Source organism: Carassius carassius, chromosome 24 (genome assembly GCF_963082965.1).
Source record: "Carassius carassius chromosome 24, fCarCar2.1, whole genome shotgun sequence".
NCBI lineage: Eukaryota > Metazoa > Chordata > Actinopteri > Cypriniformes > Cyprinidae > Carassius > Carassius carassius.
Window position 1 is genome coordinate 6,337,319 of NC_081778.1, and position 16,308 is coordinate 6,353,626.

A 16,308-nucleotide genomic window follows, 5' to 3' on the forward strand; every position below is an offset into this window, starting at 1 on the left:
AGATGCTACACCATGGTAAACATGCCCCGTCCCAACTATTTTGAGACCTGTAGCAGAAATCAAAATTGAAATGAGCTCATTTTGTGCATAAAATTGTAATCTTTCTCAGTTTAAACATTTGCTATTTTATCTATGTTCTATTGTGAATAAAATATTGGCTCATGTGATTTGAAAGTCTTTTAGTTTTCATTTTATTAAAATTTAAAAAACGTCCCAACTTTTCCGGAATTCGGGTTGTACATATTGCTCTTTTTATTCTTGTAAAATACATTCATGTAAACACAAGTAAATACTATCAGATAGGTCCTTCAAAGTATCTTGGAGAGGTTAGATGTCCAGGTCTCAACATCTAACTACTGCCTTAGGGCTCAGTACTTGGACCACTTCTCTTCTCTGTCTACATGGCATCACTAAGTTCTGTCATTCAGAAACATGACTTTTCGTAGTTTCAGCTGACTTTCTCAGACCACATTGCTAAAACTGTCCGGTCCTGCAGATTTGCTTTATTCAACATCAAGAAGGTCAGGCCCTTTCTTTCGAAACATGCTGCACAACTCCTTGTTCTAGCTCTTGTTCCGTCCAGGCTGGACTATTACAATGCTCTCTTGGCCGGTCTTTCAGTCAGTTCTATCAAACCTTTACAATTAATCCAGAACGCGGCAGCAAGATTAATTTTTAATGAGCCGAAAAGAATGCACCTCACACCTCTGTTTATCAGTTTGCACTGGCTACTAATAGCTGCTCGCATAAAATTCAAGTCATTGATTTTTGCATACAAAACCACCACTGGCTCTGCACCCCTTTACCTAAATTCATTACTTCTGACTTATGTGCCCTCAAGAAGATTGCGTTCTGCAAGTGAACGTCACTTGATTGTGCCATCTCAAAAAAGCACAAAGTCACTTTTACGGACTTTTAAATTCAAAATTCCCGCCTGGTGGAATGACCTGCCCAACTCCATCAGAGCAGCTGAGTCCTTAGCCATCTTCTAAAATCAGCTTAAAACACATCTCTTTCATCTTTATTTGACCCTCTAACTTTAGCACTCACTATTATTATTCAATTCTTAAAAAAATAAAATAAATCTAACTACCTTTCAAATCTTTTTGTATTCTATCTATTATTTTCACTTATTATACAATTATAAAAAAGACTATTACACTAGCTTGCTCTATTCTTTTTCTATTCTATCTGTTTTCTTTTTATTTATTATATTTAAAAGCCCTTTCTAGGTGTTCTGCATTTAAGCTAACTGAGACTTGTTACAGCACATATATTATTGCTCTTTTGTTGATTTTGATTGCTTCCATTGTCCTCATTTGTAAGACCCTGCTATTGTTGGGTTAAAAATTTAGTACTCAGAAGCTAGATTGGTAACTGTATGTAGCGATATGGACAAAAAAAAAAATCCTATCGCGATTTCTTTGATAAATTTAGCGATTTCTATTTTAATCACAATTTTGACACACACAGATATTCTTTACCGTCATAAATGCATTCAGGATTAGAGGTCGACCGATATATTGGTCGGCCGATATCCGTGTTTAGTAGCGCCGATTTAAAGTCAGGCACGTCGGCGGGCAGCCCCGTGTTATTGGTGCGGTGGAAAGTGCTGCTGCTGCTGCCACTGCATGATGTCAATATTCGATAATTTCCATGATCGATCGTCGTTTAAATTAATGATCAATTAATTACTTTAATGCTGCAAAATGCGTCTGCAGCGGTATTATTATTATGTGCAAAAGCCACTTGGAAAAAAAGCTTTCTCACCCGAATTAAAGGGGTTTTAGTCTGAATAAAATGCTAGTAGCAGGACTGTAAAATGAATAGATGTGATTATGATCATTTGATAAAATGAAGAGAGCGCGCCATACGTTGGTCATCATATAACTGATCATTTTACTTTGTTGACTGTTTCTCGTCAAGGAGACCGCTGAATGCGCCTCTTTAAATGGTTTCGTGGTGCTCGTTGTTGTATTTTAAAACGCATCTGCAATGTTTTCAAATGACACACTATAGTAGTGGTGCAACGGATCATCATTGATCCGTGATCTGTTCGGATCAATATCTTCGGTTCGGCACACACGTGACCCGCGGATTGATTAATGAAAAAAAAAAAAGTTGCGCATGTTTAGTCCACACCCGGAGGAGCTTGAACGGCCGGTTCATTTTGGATTCCCTGTCAGATATAATGATGAGGAAAGAGGTTAGAGTGAAAATATTGTGCCAGATCTTTATGAACAGGAGAAGAAAACAGTTGTGGATGAACTATCCCGAGCATCCTCTGTTGCGCTCACGACAGAAGGGTGGACGTCCAGTGGGACGGAGAGCTCTGTGACGATAACTGCTCACTTCATCACACCACACTGGAAAATGAGAAGTCGGGCTATTATGTTAAAAAGAAGATATTATGTGCACTTTAAGTTGATTTCATATATTTTAATTTAATAATTTAATGTTAATAAAAAGACAAAACGTATGTTTATTTGTCTTGGCCTTTTTTTTTTTTTTTGCTGATCCGAAAAATGATCCGATCCATACGAGGACGAGCGAGCACGGGTTTGGATGTATTTGGAGGTTATTGCTCACGTCTCGTTCTGCACATATCCAAATGTTTCCATATTCGCAATGTATCTTAATGTTAAACTATAATATTTTTTATTTATCTAATGTAAACTAGACGATAAAGATCAACCTCTTCACATGAGCAAAAACGTCCTTGGCGTCACAGCAGAGTGGACCGGTATACTACGGTCTATTTAAACTGACCAGTGTAAACTTTTAAATGTTTGGTTGACTGTACTTTATTTTAATAATGAACAGACTGCAATGTGACTGCGATGTAAGTTTGAAATTAGAATGCACTTTAGATGTTCTGTGTCATTTATACCAAACACAAATGTTGCTGGTTGCTAGTGTGTTTGCAGCACTACTGTTATTTATTTTTTATATATTTATTTTTTTATATTTTTCAGATTTTTATTTTTAAAATCGTATTTATTTAAATGTATATTTAAGTTTACAAGTGCTCAATAAATGATGTTAAGTTTAGAAATGTTGTGCATCCACTTATTATTAGTGTGACATTTTTGCATGCAAATGAAGGGGAAAACTTCAAGATATCGGCCTAAAAATCGGCAGCACATATCGGCCATCGGCTGACCCTGACCTCTAAACATCGGCATCGGCTATAGAAAAACCCATATCGGTCGATCTCTATTCAGGATTAATTTGAAACCTATTTCCAAAAGAAAACCAATTAGAGCTTTATCAAAAAGTTGTAACGTCTCTAGAACAGACATAAGTCAAAGTAATCACTATAGTAAAGGTGTTACAAAATTTCTAGACTTATGGCAAACATAAATAAATAAATATATATCCCGTGTCCAGGGACTTTTTTTCTTTTTTGCCATGCATTGTTCATAGAGCTCATTAATTGTAGTGGTGCCTCAGGTGTTGAAATAGATTTCAGGTTCACACTTACTCCGTTTACAGTCCAGTATGTGTAATAGTGTTGTCACGTTACCAAAATTGTTTCGATACCGATACCTAGTCAAGAATTGCGATTTTATTTTATTTTTTTCCTGAAAAGGGAAAATACACTCTCAAATATCATTGCTGTGCTTTATTTTAAAACCGGGACAACATTCTAATCATATAAAACACAAATAAATGAACATATGAACAGCAGATATTAAACATTTGAACAAAATATGAAATATCAAAATATAAAAAATAAAATAAGACCAATGACATTCAAGGTGAAGAAAGAATAAATTTAGCAGCATTATGTCATTTATCAAAAGAAACATCTTGATTCTGAACTTTGAATAAAAATATATACAGGGATTATATTAAATAATGTTTCTGAACTCAGAAGATTAAATGTCAAAAGATAAATTATATAAATTTAAGCAATGGCATTCAAGTAAAAAAAAAAAAGCAAATAAAATTTAGCAGCAATATCTCAGTAATTGTAACTTATTCTGTCAGTTGTGCAACCTTTTCTTTCAGAGGAGAAAACTCAGCCAGTGAGCTTTAATGAGCGTCATCTTTAATGAGCGTCATCTTTAGTGAGCGTCATCTTTAGTGAATGTCATCTTTTTCTACCAGTCGTGGACCGGCGGCCACAGTATCACTTGTGCTCACACATGCAGCCTAGGTCCCGCTTTTATGAAATTATTTGGCCCTCCCCAGCCTCAAATAAAGTAAACTTTCTTTACCCACCCCGACCCGCGCATCGGGGACAGCATGGAAGATACGTTGCTACTTAGACCTTCGTATTGTAACCTTATCAAAGAACCTATTATAATATGAAAATATATATTCCAAATATTTAATATAGGCTATATGAAATTGCACTAGTGATAGTTCGTTCAAGCACAAATCTTTCAGGTGAACTAATCACACTTGTTCACGTAATCCACTGGCTCATATTTCTCGTTCACTGAAGTTCCTCCCTCCACAGCATCGCGCGAGCACGGCACTATTAGCACCGCATGCGCAGCTCGTGAACAGCTCTGTGAACGGTTTCATCCTGTCAAAGAGTTACTCAAGATGTGACGGAGCATGTGATTTGTTGAATTTAGTGAACCCATACGCCCTTCACTGAACAAGATCGAGAGATCTTCTCATTCGTGAACGAGTTGAATGAACGGATACATCTCGTTTATGAACGAAATTAATGAGTATACAGGGTCACTGGGTCAGTGAGCCAAGCATGTAAATCTTGATCAGCAATCAGCAGATACAAAGCGCAGTTATAGGTGCTGTGCAGATACGCTCGTTTTCATATTTAGCCTACAGAACATTGCATAACTCCACGTTTAATCCCCGATTAATGTGAATATTATATATGAACTGTCTGACCAAACAATTAAAATGTTAATTATGCAAAAAAAACTTGTGCTTTGTTCATCTGAACAACTTATTTAAACTATTTAATGCGATTATACACACATTTTAGTAAAGCCAAATCAGTTTAGTAAAGCCACTAATGCAGCCATCTCGCTGTAGTGCTTTTTTGCTGCTTGCGTGAGGAGAAAATACACAGACGTCCATAGGGAGGCACTGGAAGCGTGCGTTGCACACACCAACATGAAATACGTCTCTTACAAATCTGGAACGCGGTCATTCTTTGAAGTATCGATACTAATACATTTAGGAATCGTGACATTTTTTATTTCCGAGAATCGCGATACTTTTGAAGTATCGTGCACCGTGCAACACTAATGTGTACAAAAGCAGCAGTGAGAGCGCGTAAATGTAACGCGAAAGCACATATTCGCCCAGCCCTAGAATGAACTGGCAATGAACAGAAAATAACTCTACTAATGGGAAAACCAGATCCAGCCAGAGCTTGGCAGCGGGTAGACAGTCAGCGGAGCAAGCAATCAGGAGGGAACATGTTGAAAGCCATTTATGTTGAGCCTGTTGACAGCCTTTTATGCATGTTTGAATTTGTTGTTCTGTAGCATATGCAGCAAAAAATTAATTGGTGGTTTATTCTTAAACCAATCAGCGAGCTCGAATAGTCGAAGTGTAGTTACATTTTATTATTTATTTTTTGTTATTTAATTATATATATGAAATTATGTTGTTATGTTATGACTTAGAAATTTTTACATATATTAACAATATTATTATTTATTTTAATAGTAATTGGCGGCCCACCTGCAATACCACCGCAAAAGGTTGAAAACCACTGTACATGCTTTTGATCATTACAAATAATAATGTAAAATTATTTTCTTAGAATAGTACAAAGTAATAACTCTGTAAGACAGGGGTCTCCAAACTAGATCCTGGAGGGCCAATGATCTGCAGAGTTTAGCTCCAACTGGCCTTAACACACCTATCTGGAAGTTTCTACTGTGTCTAGTAAGAGCTTGATTAGCTGGTACAGGTGTGTTTAATTAGTGTTGGAGCTAAACTCTAAAGGACACTGGCCCTCTAGGACAGAGTTTGGAGCTGTAGGGTCAAATTATTTTTATGTACTTTATTTACATTTTATTTACTTTATAATGCTGCTGTTTGCTGACATTATGTCTGTGGTCAAAAATTAAAATGACTGATGCCTTGGTGCAGCGCACACACATGCAAAGCTCGGGATATGACAAATGTATGCAGTTAAAGGGTTAGTTAATCGAAAAATCATAATTATGTTATTAATAACTTGTCGTTCCAAACCCCTGAGACCTCTGTTTATCTTTGGAACAATGTTTAAGATATTTTAGATTTAGTCCGAGAGCTCTCAGTCCCTCTATTGCTCCATTGAAACTGTGTGTACGGTATACTGTCCATGTCCAGAAAGGTAAGAAAAACATCATCAAAGTAGTCAATGTGACATCAGAGGGTCAGTTAGAATTTTTTGAAGCATCGAAAATACATTTTGGTCCAAAAATAGCAAAAACGACGACTTAATTCATCATTGTCTTCTCTTCCGTGTCTGTTGTGAGAGAGTTCAAAACAAAGCAGTTTGTCCTATCCGGTTCGCGAACGAATCATTCGATGTAACCGGATCTTTTTGAACCAGTTCACCAAATCGAACTGAATCATTTTTTTTTAACGGTCTCCAATACGCATTAATCCACAAATAACTTAAGCTGTTAACTTTTTTAATGTGGCTGACAATCCCTCTGAGTTAAAACAAACCAATATCACAGAGTAATTCCTTTACTGAAACAGTACACTGACAGAACTGCTGTGAAGAGAGAACTGAAGATGAACACCGAGCCGAGCCAGGCGCCTATCGTTTTTCACACGCTTTTATTCACGACATGCAAATGTGGTTTTGTTTTGAAGGAGATTTTTTTTTTTGCTGGACTCGGTCGAGATGAGAACATTTGGCGAGTCCAATGGCCAAGTCCGAGATAAATCAGAGTGCAAACACCAACAAGTCCGAGATGACAGAAAAATGTCTCAAGTCCGGACTCGAATCCAAGACCGGACTCGACTACTACAGCCCTAATAAGACATTTCTTTTAAATGTATAGCACAGAATTAAAGGCAGCAACATGTGATAGATAGGGCAGAACAAGAAAGATTACTAATAATCTTTGATTGCAAAGAAAAGTATTATAATACTAAAGGCGCCAATACAGAGTGGCATAGAGCGCTTATGCGCTTCCTGTGCTCAGAATGATGAGCTTGAAACAGTTAAATATTAAAATAAAAAAATTAAATATTAATTTGTATCTTACATGAAACTATGGAACAGCTTCCAAACTTGAAATATGTGCACGAAAACATTTTGGTGCTTTATAATGTTTTTGTCCCTTTCGTGGGGCTCAACAATAACACAATAGTATACGTACAATATCGGATTTGGATCGGTCTTGTCTGACCAATTCCCGATCCACCGAAAATGCCAGTATCGGAGCCGATACTGATCCCAAGTATTGGATCAATGCATCCCTAGTTTTTAGCCGGTTCTTGAAGATGCTTAAGGACTCAGATTAATTTGGGCAGGTAATTCCACAAGGAAAAAGTCCGTAAAAGTTACTTTATGCCTCTTTGGGATGGCACAGTCAAGCGACATTCATTTGCAGAACACAAGCTTCTACAGTCGTGGCCGAAAGTTTTGAGAATTACATAAATATTGGAAATTGGAAAAGTTGCTGCTTAAGTTTTTATAATAGCAATTTGCATATACTCCAGAATGTTATGGAGAGTGATCAGATGAATTGCATAGTCCTTCTTTGCCATGAAAATTAACTTAATCCCAAAAAAACTTTCCGCTGCATTTCATTGCTGTCATTAAAGGACCTGCTGAGATCATTTCAGTAATCGACTTGTTAACTCAGGTGAGAATGTTGACGAGCACAAGGCTGGAGATCATTATGTCAGGCTGATTGGGTTAGAATGGCAGACTTGACATGTTAAAAGGAGGGTGATGCTTGAAATCATTGTTCTTCCATTGTTAACCATGGTGACCTGCAAAGAATCGCGTGCAGCCATCATTGCATTGCATAAAAATCGCTTCACAGGCAAGGATACTGTGGCTACTAAGATTGCACCTAAATCAACAATTTATAGGATCATCAAGAACTTCAAGGAAAGAGGTTCAATTCTTGTAAAGAAGGCTTCAGGGCGTCCAAGAAAGTCCAGCAAGCGCCAGGATCGTCTCCTAAAGAGGATTCAGCTGCAGGATCGGAGTGCCACCAGTGCAGAGCTTGCTCAGGAATGGCAGCAGGCAGGTGTGAGCGCATCTGCACGCACAGTGAGGCGAAGACTTTTGGAAGATTGCCTAGTGTCTAGAAGGGCAGCAAAGAAGCCACTTCTCTCCAAAAAAAACATCAGGGACAGATTGATCTTCTGCAGAAAGTATAGTGAATGGACTGCTGAGGACTGGGGCAAAGTCATATTCTCCGATGAAGCCCCTTTCCGATTGTTTGTCAGTCCTGTGTCATGCCAACAGTAAAGCATCCTGACACCATTCATGTGTGGGGTTGCTTCTCATCCAAGGGAGTGGGCTCACTCACAATTCTGCCCAAAAACACAGCCATGAATAAAGAATGGTACCAAAACACCCTCCAACAGCAACTTCTTCCAACAATCCAACAACAGTTTGGTGAAGAACAATGCATTTTCCAGCACGATGGAGCACCTTGCCATAAGGCAAAAGTGATAACTAAGTGGGTCGGGGACCAGAATGTTGAAATTTTGGGTCCATGGCCTGGAAACTCCCCAGATCTTAATCCCATTGAGGACTTGTGGTCAATCCTCAAGAGGCGGGTGGACAAACAAAAACCCACTAATTCTGACAAATTCCAAGAAGTTATTATGAAAGAATGGGTTGCTATCAGTCAGGATTTGGCCCAGAAGTTGATTGAGAGCATGCCCAGTCGAATTGCGGAGGTCCTGAAAAAGAAGGGCCAACACTGCAAATACTGACTCTTTGCATAAATGTCATGTAATTGTCGTTAGCATTGCAATAATCCAGCCTGGATGGAACAAGAGCTTGAACAAGGAGTTGTGCAGCATGTTCCGAAAGAAAGGGCCTGATCTTCTTGATGTTGAATAAAGCAAATCTGCAGAACCGGACAGTCTTAGCAAAGTGGTCTGAGAAAGTCAGCTAATCATCATTCATAACTCCAAGGTTTCTGGCTGTTTTTTTTGTTGGAGTTATGGTTGATGTGCCTAGCTGGATGGTGAACTTATGATGAAACGATGGGTTTACTGGAACCACAAGCAGTTCTGTCTTGGCCAGGTTGAGTTGAAGGTAATGGTCCTTCATCCAGCAAGAAATGTCTGTCAGACAAGCTGAAATGCAAGCAGCTACCGTCAGATCATCAGGATGGAATGAGAGGTAGAGTTTAGTGTCATCAGCATAGCAGTGGTAAGAAAAGACATGTTTCTGAATGACAGAACCTAGTGATGCCATGTAGACAGAGAAGAGAAGTGGTCTAAGAACTGAGCCCTGAGGCACCCCAGTAGTTAGATGTTGTGAATTGGACACCTAACCTCTCCAAGATACTTTGAAGGTCCTATCTGATAGGTTCCTGAGATGCCCTTTGCCAGTAGGGTTGACGGGGATCTGGTGGTTAACCGTGTCAAAAGCAGCGGACAGATCAAGCATGATAAGTATTGAAGATTTGGATTCCGCTCTTGCCAGTCTTAGGGCTTCTACAATTGAGAGCAAGGCAGTCTCAGTTGAATGTCCACTTCTAAAGCAAGACTGGTTGCTGTTGAAGAGGTTGTCCTGTTTGAAAAAGGCAGAGACTTGGTTGAACACAGCTCGTTCAGGTGTTTTGCAATGAAATGAAGAAGGGAAACTCTAAAAGAGATGGGTTGAGGGTGGGTTTCTTAAGAAGTGGAGTTATACGAGCCTGTTGAGGGAAAAACACTAGTGTGGCGGGATATGTTAATGATGTGAGTGAGTGCAGGTACAACTGCAGGGGAAATGGCTTGAAGGAGATGAGATGGAATAGGATCAAGTGGACAAGTAGTAGGATGATTAGATGAATGAGTTTGGAGACTTCTGCCTCAGATAGTGAAGAGAAGGATGTGAACGAGTGTATGTTTGCTGGTAAGATGTGCTTGACGGATTGTGGTGTGGAAAATTGTGCACTGATGTTTTTAATTTTATTAATGAAAAACATGGCAAAGTAACCAGCTATTAGAGTTGATGCAGGAGAGGGAGGAGGAAGACAAAATAGCGAGGACATTTTTTTAAAAAGCATGCGATAGTTAGACAAATTGTTAATTTTTTTATGTAGTATGTCCTTTTAGCAGTCGAGACATTAGCAGAGAAGGAAGAGAGGAGTGACTGATACACATTAAAGGCCGTGTTGGAGGGTTAATTTTTTAATGAATTTGTGCAATTTGCTTGTTGGTAATAAACATTTAAACTGTTATCCATTGTATTTTATGTTGTTGGGTATCACAAAACGTAATATAATACGAAAAGTAGGTACTATCTTACAACGGTCTCCTTTCCCCCACAATGCATTGCATCACGTCACGTTTGGGAGAGAATTTACCAAAGCCCGTCTGGAGAGCATTGAGAGTGACTAGAGAGACGAGTAGTAGACGAGAGTATTCAGATAGCGCAGATTATAGATAAATACATAGATATATATATAGATAGATTGACAGACAGATAGATAGAGAGATATCGACCAACAGCGACCCAAACTCACTCACTTCCCTACAGCACAAGCTTTCCAACGCAGTTTCCATGGGACAGCACCACCCACAAAAGCACCTGCCAAACACAGCGACAGCATTTTCACCGGAGGAAGAGATAAACGCTTAGAAACGCCCATATAGCTAGCATGATGCCTTCTATTTATAGATGACAAAGACAAAGTTTACCAGTTCTACGACACTATGACAAAGGTTACCAGTACTTATCTGAACTAATGTCATGATCACTGCCACTAGATGTAAAGAAAACGTTGATTTTTTTCACTCGGTGCTACTCAATGACAGTAAAAAAATATTTATATATATGTCGTTATTGTGCACTGCTGCTCGTAGACTAGCTCCAGTGCTCATTGCTGCGATGCTAAATGATAGCAACTTACCAGGACACTTCACCAACTCTCCACTCATTCTCCTCGGACCATGCATTTATTTAGCTTGGACAGACATCAGTTCTTGGCAATTCCTCATTTGTCCTCTCTCACGTCTGGCAGGTTCAAAATTACACGGCTGCGGGCCATCATACATGTTGGCTCTTGCCACCTCTTCCTCATCCCAGTCAGTCGCTATAGTTCTAGCACGACTAACGACTTTGTTCTGTTCCAGGCAAGTTACGCCAAACTTTCTGAGCGCAAGGAATTGTAACTAGATTATTTATTTTATTGCAACGTTACATTGACCTAAAATAATTTTTTCCACTTGCATAAACACTGCATCCGTAGGCAGTATTATTCGTAGGGGCTGCCATCGTTGTTTCGCATGCTGCGTGCTCGGAACTCGGAGTACATCGATCTAGTACGAGACACGAGTTCACGGGTGGGAAGTCACGGGTTTGATTGCCATTCCAGTGTACTTTCACGGATTTAAGGTTGGAAAAACACGGGTTACGGTTTGCCTGGAACACGCCATCATACTAGGCTGAGGCTACCTTTCCTCGACTTCTCCCTAACGTGACGTCATCACAGAGTTGCGTAAAAAAAACGTTAATACCAAAAACTTAGAAAATAGGTCTTTTAAGACCATTTTTGAGACATTTTAAAAATGATTTACATATCTTGAGTGATGGTGCCGAACCCGGTGGTGGACACCGGAAGTAAGGGATGCCGTCAAGCTGAAGAAGGAGTCCTATCGGGCCTGGTTGGCTTGTGGGACTCCTGAGGCAGCTGACAGGTACCGGCAGGCCAAGCGGACTACAGCCCGGGTGGTTGTGGAGGCAAAAACTCGGGCCTGGGAGGAGTTCGGTGAGGCCATGGAGAAGGACTATCGGTCAGCCTCGAAGAGATTCTGGCAAACCGTCCGGCGCCTCAGGAGAGGGAAGCAGTGCCCTACCAACGCTGTTTACAGTAAAGGTGGGGAGCTGTTAACCTCAACTGGGGATGTCGTTGGACGGTGGAAGGAATACTTCGAGGATCTCCTCAATCCCGCTGTCACGTCTTCCATTGAGGAAGCAGAGGCTGAGGGCTCAGATGTGGACTCGTCGATCACCCAAGCTGAAGTCACAGAGGTAGTCAAGAAACTCCTCGGTGGCAAGGCACCGGGGGTGGATGAGATCCGCCCTGAGTACCTCAAGTCTCTGGATGTTGTGGGGCTGTCTTGGCTGACACGCCTCTGCAGCATCGCGTGGCAGTCGGGGACGGTGCCTCTGGGATGGCAGACCGGGGTGGTGGTCCCTCTTTTTAAGAAGGGGGACCGGAGGGTGTGTTCCAACTACAGGGGGATCACACTTCTCAGTCTCCCTGGGAAAGTCTATGCCAGGGTACTGGAGAGGAGAATCCGGCCGATAGTAGAACCTCGGATTCAGGAGGAACAGTGTGGTTTTCGTCCAGGCCGTGGAACACTGGACCAGCTCTATACCCTCTACAGGGTGCTGGAGGGTTCATGGGAGTTTGCCCAACCAGTCCACATGTGCTTTGTGGATTTGGAGAAGGCATTCGACTGTGTCCCTCGCGGCGGCCTGTGGAGGGTGCTCCGGGAGTATGGGGTCCGGGGCCCTTTGCTAAGGGCTATCCGGTCCCTGTACGACCGGAGCAGGAGCTTGGTTCGTATTGCCAGCAGTAAGTCAGACTTGTTCCCGGTGCGTGTTGGACTCCGGCAGGGCTGCCCTTTGTCGCCGGTTCTGTTCATGATTTTTATGGACAGAATTTCTAGGCGCAGCCAGGGGCCGGAGGGGGTCAGGTTTGGTGACGACACGATTTCGTCTCTGCTCTTTGCGGATGATTTTGTCGTGTTGGCCTCATCAAGCCAGGACCTTCAGCATGCACTGGGACGGTTTGCAGCCGAGTGTGAAGCGGCTGGGATGAGAATCAGCACCTCCAAATCCGTGGCCATGGTCCTCAGTCGGAAAAGGGTGGCTTGCCCACTTCAGGTTGGTGGAGAGTTCCTGCCTCAAGTGGAGGAGTTTAAGTATCTTGGGGTCTTGTTCACGAGTGAGGGAAGGATGGAACGGGAGATTGACAGACGGATCAGTGCAGCTTCTGCAGTAATGCGGTCGATGTACCGGTCTGTCGTGGTGAAGAAAGAGCTGAGCCGCAAGGCGAAGCTCTCGATTTACCGGTCAATCTACGTTCCTACTCTCACCTATGGTCATGAGCTTTGGGTCATGACCGAAAGGACAAGATCCCGGATACAGGCGGCCGAAATGAGCTTTCTCCGCAGGGTGGCTGGGCGATCCCTTAGAGAGAGGGTGAGAAGCTCAGTCACCCGGGAGGAGCTCAGAGTAGAGCCGCTGCTCCTCCATATCGAGAGGGGTCAGCTGAGGTGGCTCGGGCATCTGTTCCGGATGCCTCCTGGACGCCTTCCCGGGAAGGTGTTCCGGGCGCGTCCCACTGGGAGGAGACCCCGGGGAAGACCTAGGACACGCTGGAGAGACTATGTTTCCCGGCTGGCCTGGGAACACCTCGGTGTCCCCCCAGAAGAGCTGGAGGAAGTGTCTAGGGAGAGGGAGGTCTGGGGTTCTCTGCTTAGACTGCTGCCCCTGCGACCCGGCCCCGGATAAGCGGAAGATGATGGATGGATGGATCTTGAGTGATTTATGTACCCATTAATCGAAAGTGGTGGTTAACCTGCAACATGGCCTTTAAGGAGAGTAGTATTTTTGGATTTGCGCCGCACCCATTCAGCAGCTCTAAGCTTAGAACGGTGTTCGTATAGAACATCAGATAACCAAGGAAGTCCTGGAAGATAAGGGGCAAACAGTGTCTAAACACGATGTAAGAGTGGAGCAGAAAGTATCAGTAGCACTGTTAGCATCAAAAAGTGCTCACAGTTTAGGGGAAGGAAGCAAAGATGAAACCATAGCAGATAGCCAGGAGGGTGAGAGTGAGCATAAATATGAAAAAGTATAAATATGAAGCAATGGTAATATACATTTGGGAAATACATTTTAGAGTAAAATTTATAGACATTTTCTCTTAAGGCTAACTAGCATTTTTCTTGTCTCTTCAGCACATCACAGTTAAGCAGAGAGGGCAAGAGCCTCGACCGCGACGCTGCCATGCAGATGCTACACTATTCACATGCCCTTTCTGCACAACTGATGTTTGTAAGCCAAGACAGTACCATCAAATAATGACCCATATAGCTGGGCATAAACTGAGAGCGGTTGAATATGGAGGTGAGTGTGTGAGCTTAACATGTTATAAAATAACAATAAACTAATATTTTTACAGTATTCATAAATTTTTATTAATGTTAATTTAAAAATATACAAAAAATTTTTTACAAATACACAAAAAGAGACGTTTTTTAGAAAGTGATTGTAATTTCTTTCAATTAAAGTTATTATGCAAGGAAATTTCTACTAACAATTTTTTTTTTCTTTTTTTTAGATCATGTTATGTACAGCTGTAACATTGGCTGTGGTAAAAGGGCCAAACATTTTCACTGCTACAAGTGTCCCAAGACGTACATCAATAAAAGTGATCTAAAAAGGCATCTTTGCAGTGCTCATCCAATGGCTCCAGAAACACAACCTGTAGGTCGCCCACTACAAGGACCTTCTTTACAGCAACCTGCACCTTGTTCTTTGAAATTAGCAGCTCACCCAGTGATGGCAAAACGAAAGCAAATCTCTGTGCAATGTCCTCATTGCGGGCTCAGTCTTAATTCTAAAAACTTGAAGAAACACATTGAGCGGAAGCATCATGAAGTTTTGCATCCCGAAACCTCAGTTCTACCAGCACAGTGTGTCGATAAAAAGAATGGACTATATGTTGTATCAGAGTCATTTTCTGAGCCCTGTACCTTCATCCATGTGGTAAAGAAATTTTGGGGTTCATCCCACAAGGTTATGTGTGAAATGGATATTTGCAACAGTCGTGTTGAAATGGCACAAAGGAGTGAACTTTTGGTTGAACAATGTGTGCATCTAAACTCAGTAGACTACACCTGTGATGTTGCACCGAGTGAGGATTTATCAGAGCAAGTGTTGACTGAGATGGTGGAGCGAAAATGCATTGGGGACATAAGGAAGAAACAATGCCTTAAGCTGCAACATCAGGCTGAAAGTAAAGGTGCCACGTTTACTAGCCTTGTTACAATTGGAGGCCCCGACTACATGTATTATGTATCAATTTATGAGCCAAAGGTGTCACATTACAGTAAAATGGGCAGAGTCTTGGTGAATTACAATGCTAAGATAAAGACTTGGAATTGCCCTTGTAGCAAAGGTAGAAAACCATGCGTGCACAGGAGTATTGCAAAGTGGTGCCTCTATCAAATGAAGAAGCAGCTCTTCAAAAACCTTCCTGAAACAGAGGAAGGAATTGAGCCAGCTCAACCTGAGGACCTGGCCAGCCAGCAGTACTTCGAAAAATGGGTGCCCATGACTGGTTAACTCAGCCCAAAAGAAAAACAGGCCTTGTTGACATGTTGAGAAAGGAAATTTCCTGTAATCTTTTGACATATAAGAGGTTATTTACTATAAAAGCATACCGTGAGCTCAAATCAAAACTTCCTGGGTAATCCAAAAACTGCTTTTATTGAAACTTTTATTGAAACAATTTTATTTCCTCGTCCGGCAAGACTGCTGCACAGACACGTCAACACCTGATACTTCATCAGTTCTGTGGCTCGACCCACTGGTGCATAAGTGAGGTGATAAGGATAGACAGGGGAAATACTAAAACAGGATCACTGGACTAAAAATAGCATTACCTACCAAAGGATCATCTTAGGAAAAATTTGTTTCCATTATGTAAATTTCTCAGTAGGACATATGTTGTTTGGTACACTCCACTGTGAATTCTCTTCAGCTACGAATAAACAAGGTTTTCAAACGGGGAGATGGATCCATCAGTAATGCATCATTATATAAGCATTTCAGTTCTAATGCCTTATCTGTCTGTCTGACAAAATGATGCATATTGATAGTTACGTATATTGCTTCTAGACTATCCTTGCAGTATGCATAGGAATATCCTGTTTCAAAAGGAAATACTTAAATAGGAAATTAAATTATGCTTGTTAAGTGATTCAATGGGGTGTTTAATATACAGTCGTGGCCAAAAGTTTTGAGAATTACATAAATATTGGAAATTGGAAAAGTTGCTGCTTAATTTTTTATAATAGCAATTTGCATATACTCCCGAATGTTATGAAGAGTGATCAGATGAATTGCATAGTCTTTCTTTGCCATGAAAATTAACTTAATCCCAAAAAAAC

General features: G+C 41.1%; 1 protein-coding gene across 2 annotated transcripts in view; it reads left to right on the forward strand.

Annotated features, from left to right (window-relative positions):
* The window catches only part of si:ch73-341k19.1 (uncharacterized), a 32,861-nt gene extending 17,211 nt beyond the window's left edge, over window positions 1-15,650 (forward strand). For both annotated transcript variants that reach the window (XM_059507382.1, XM_059507384.1), the window contains 2 exons: window positions 14,092-14,260; window positions 14,475-15,650. In XM_059507382.1, coding sequence (XP_059363365.1) covers window positions 14,092-14,260; window positions 14,475-15,481 — 1,176 coding nt within the window. In that variant the 3' untranslated portion in view covers window positions 15,482-15,650. The remainder of the gene's footprint in view (window positions 1-14,091; window positions 14,261-14,474) is intronic.
* Window positions 15,651-16,308: the final 658 nt, after the last annotated feature.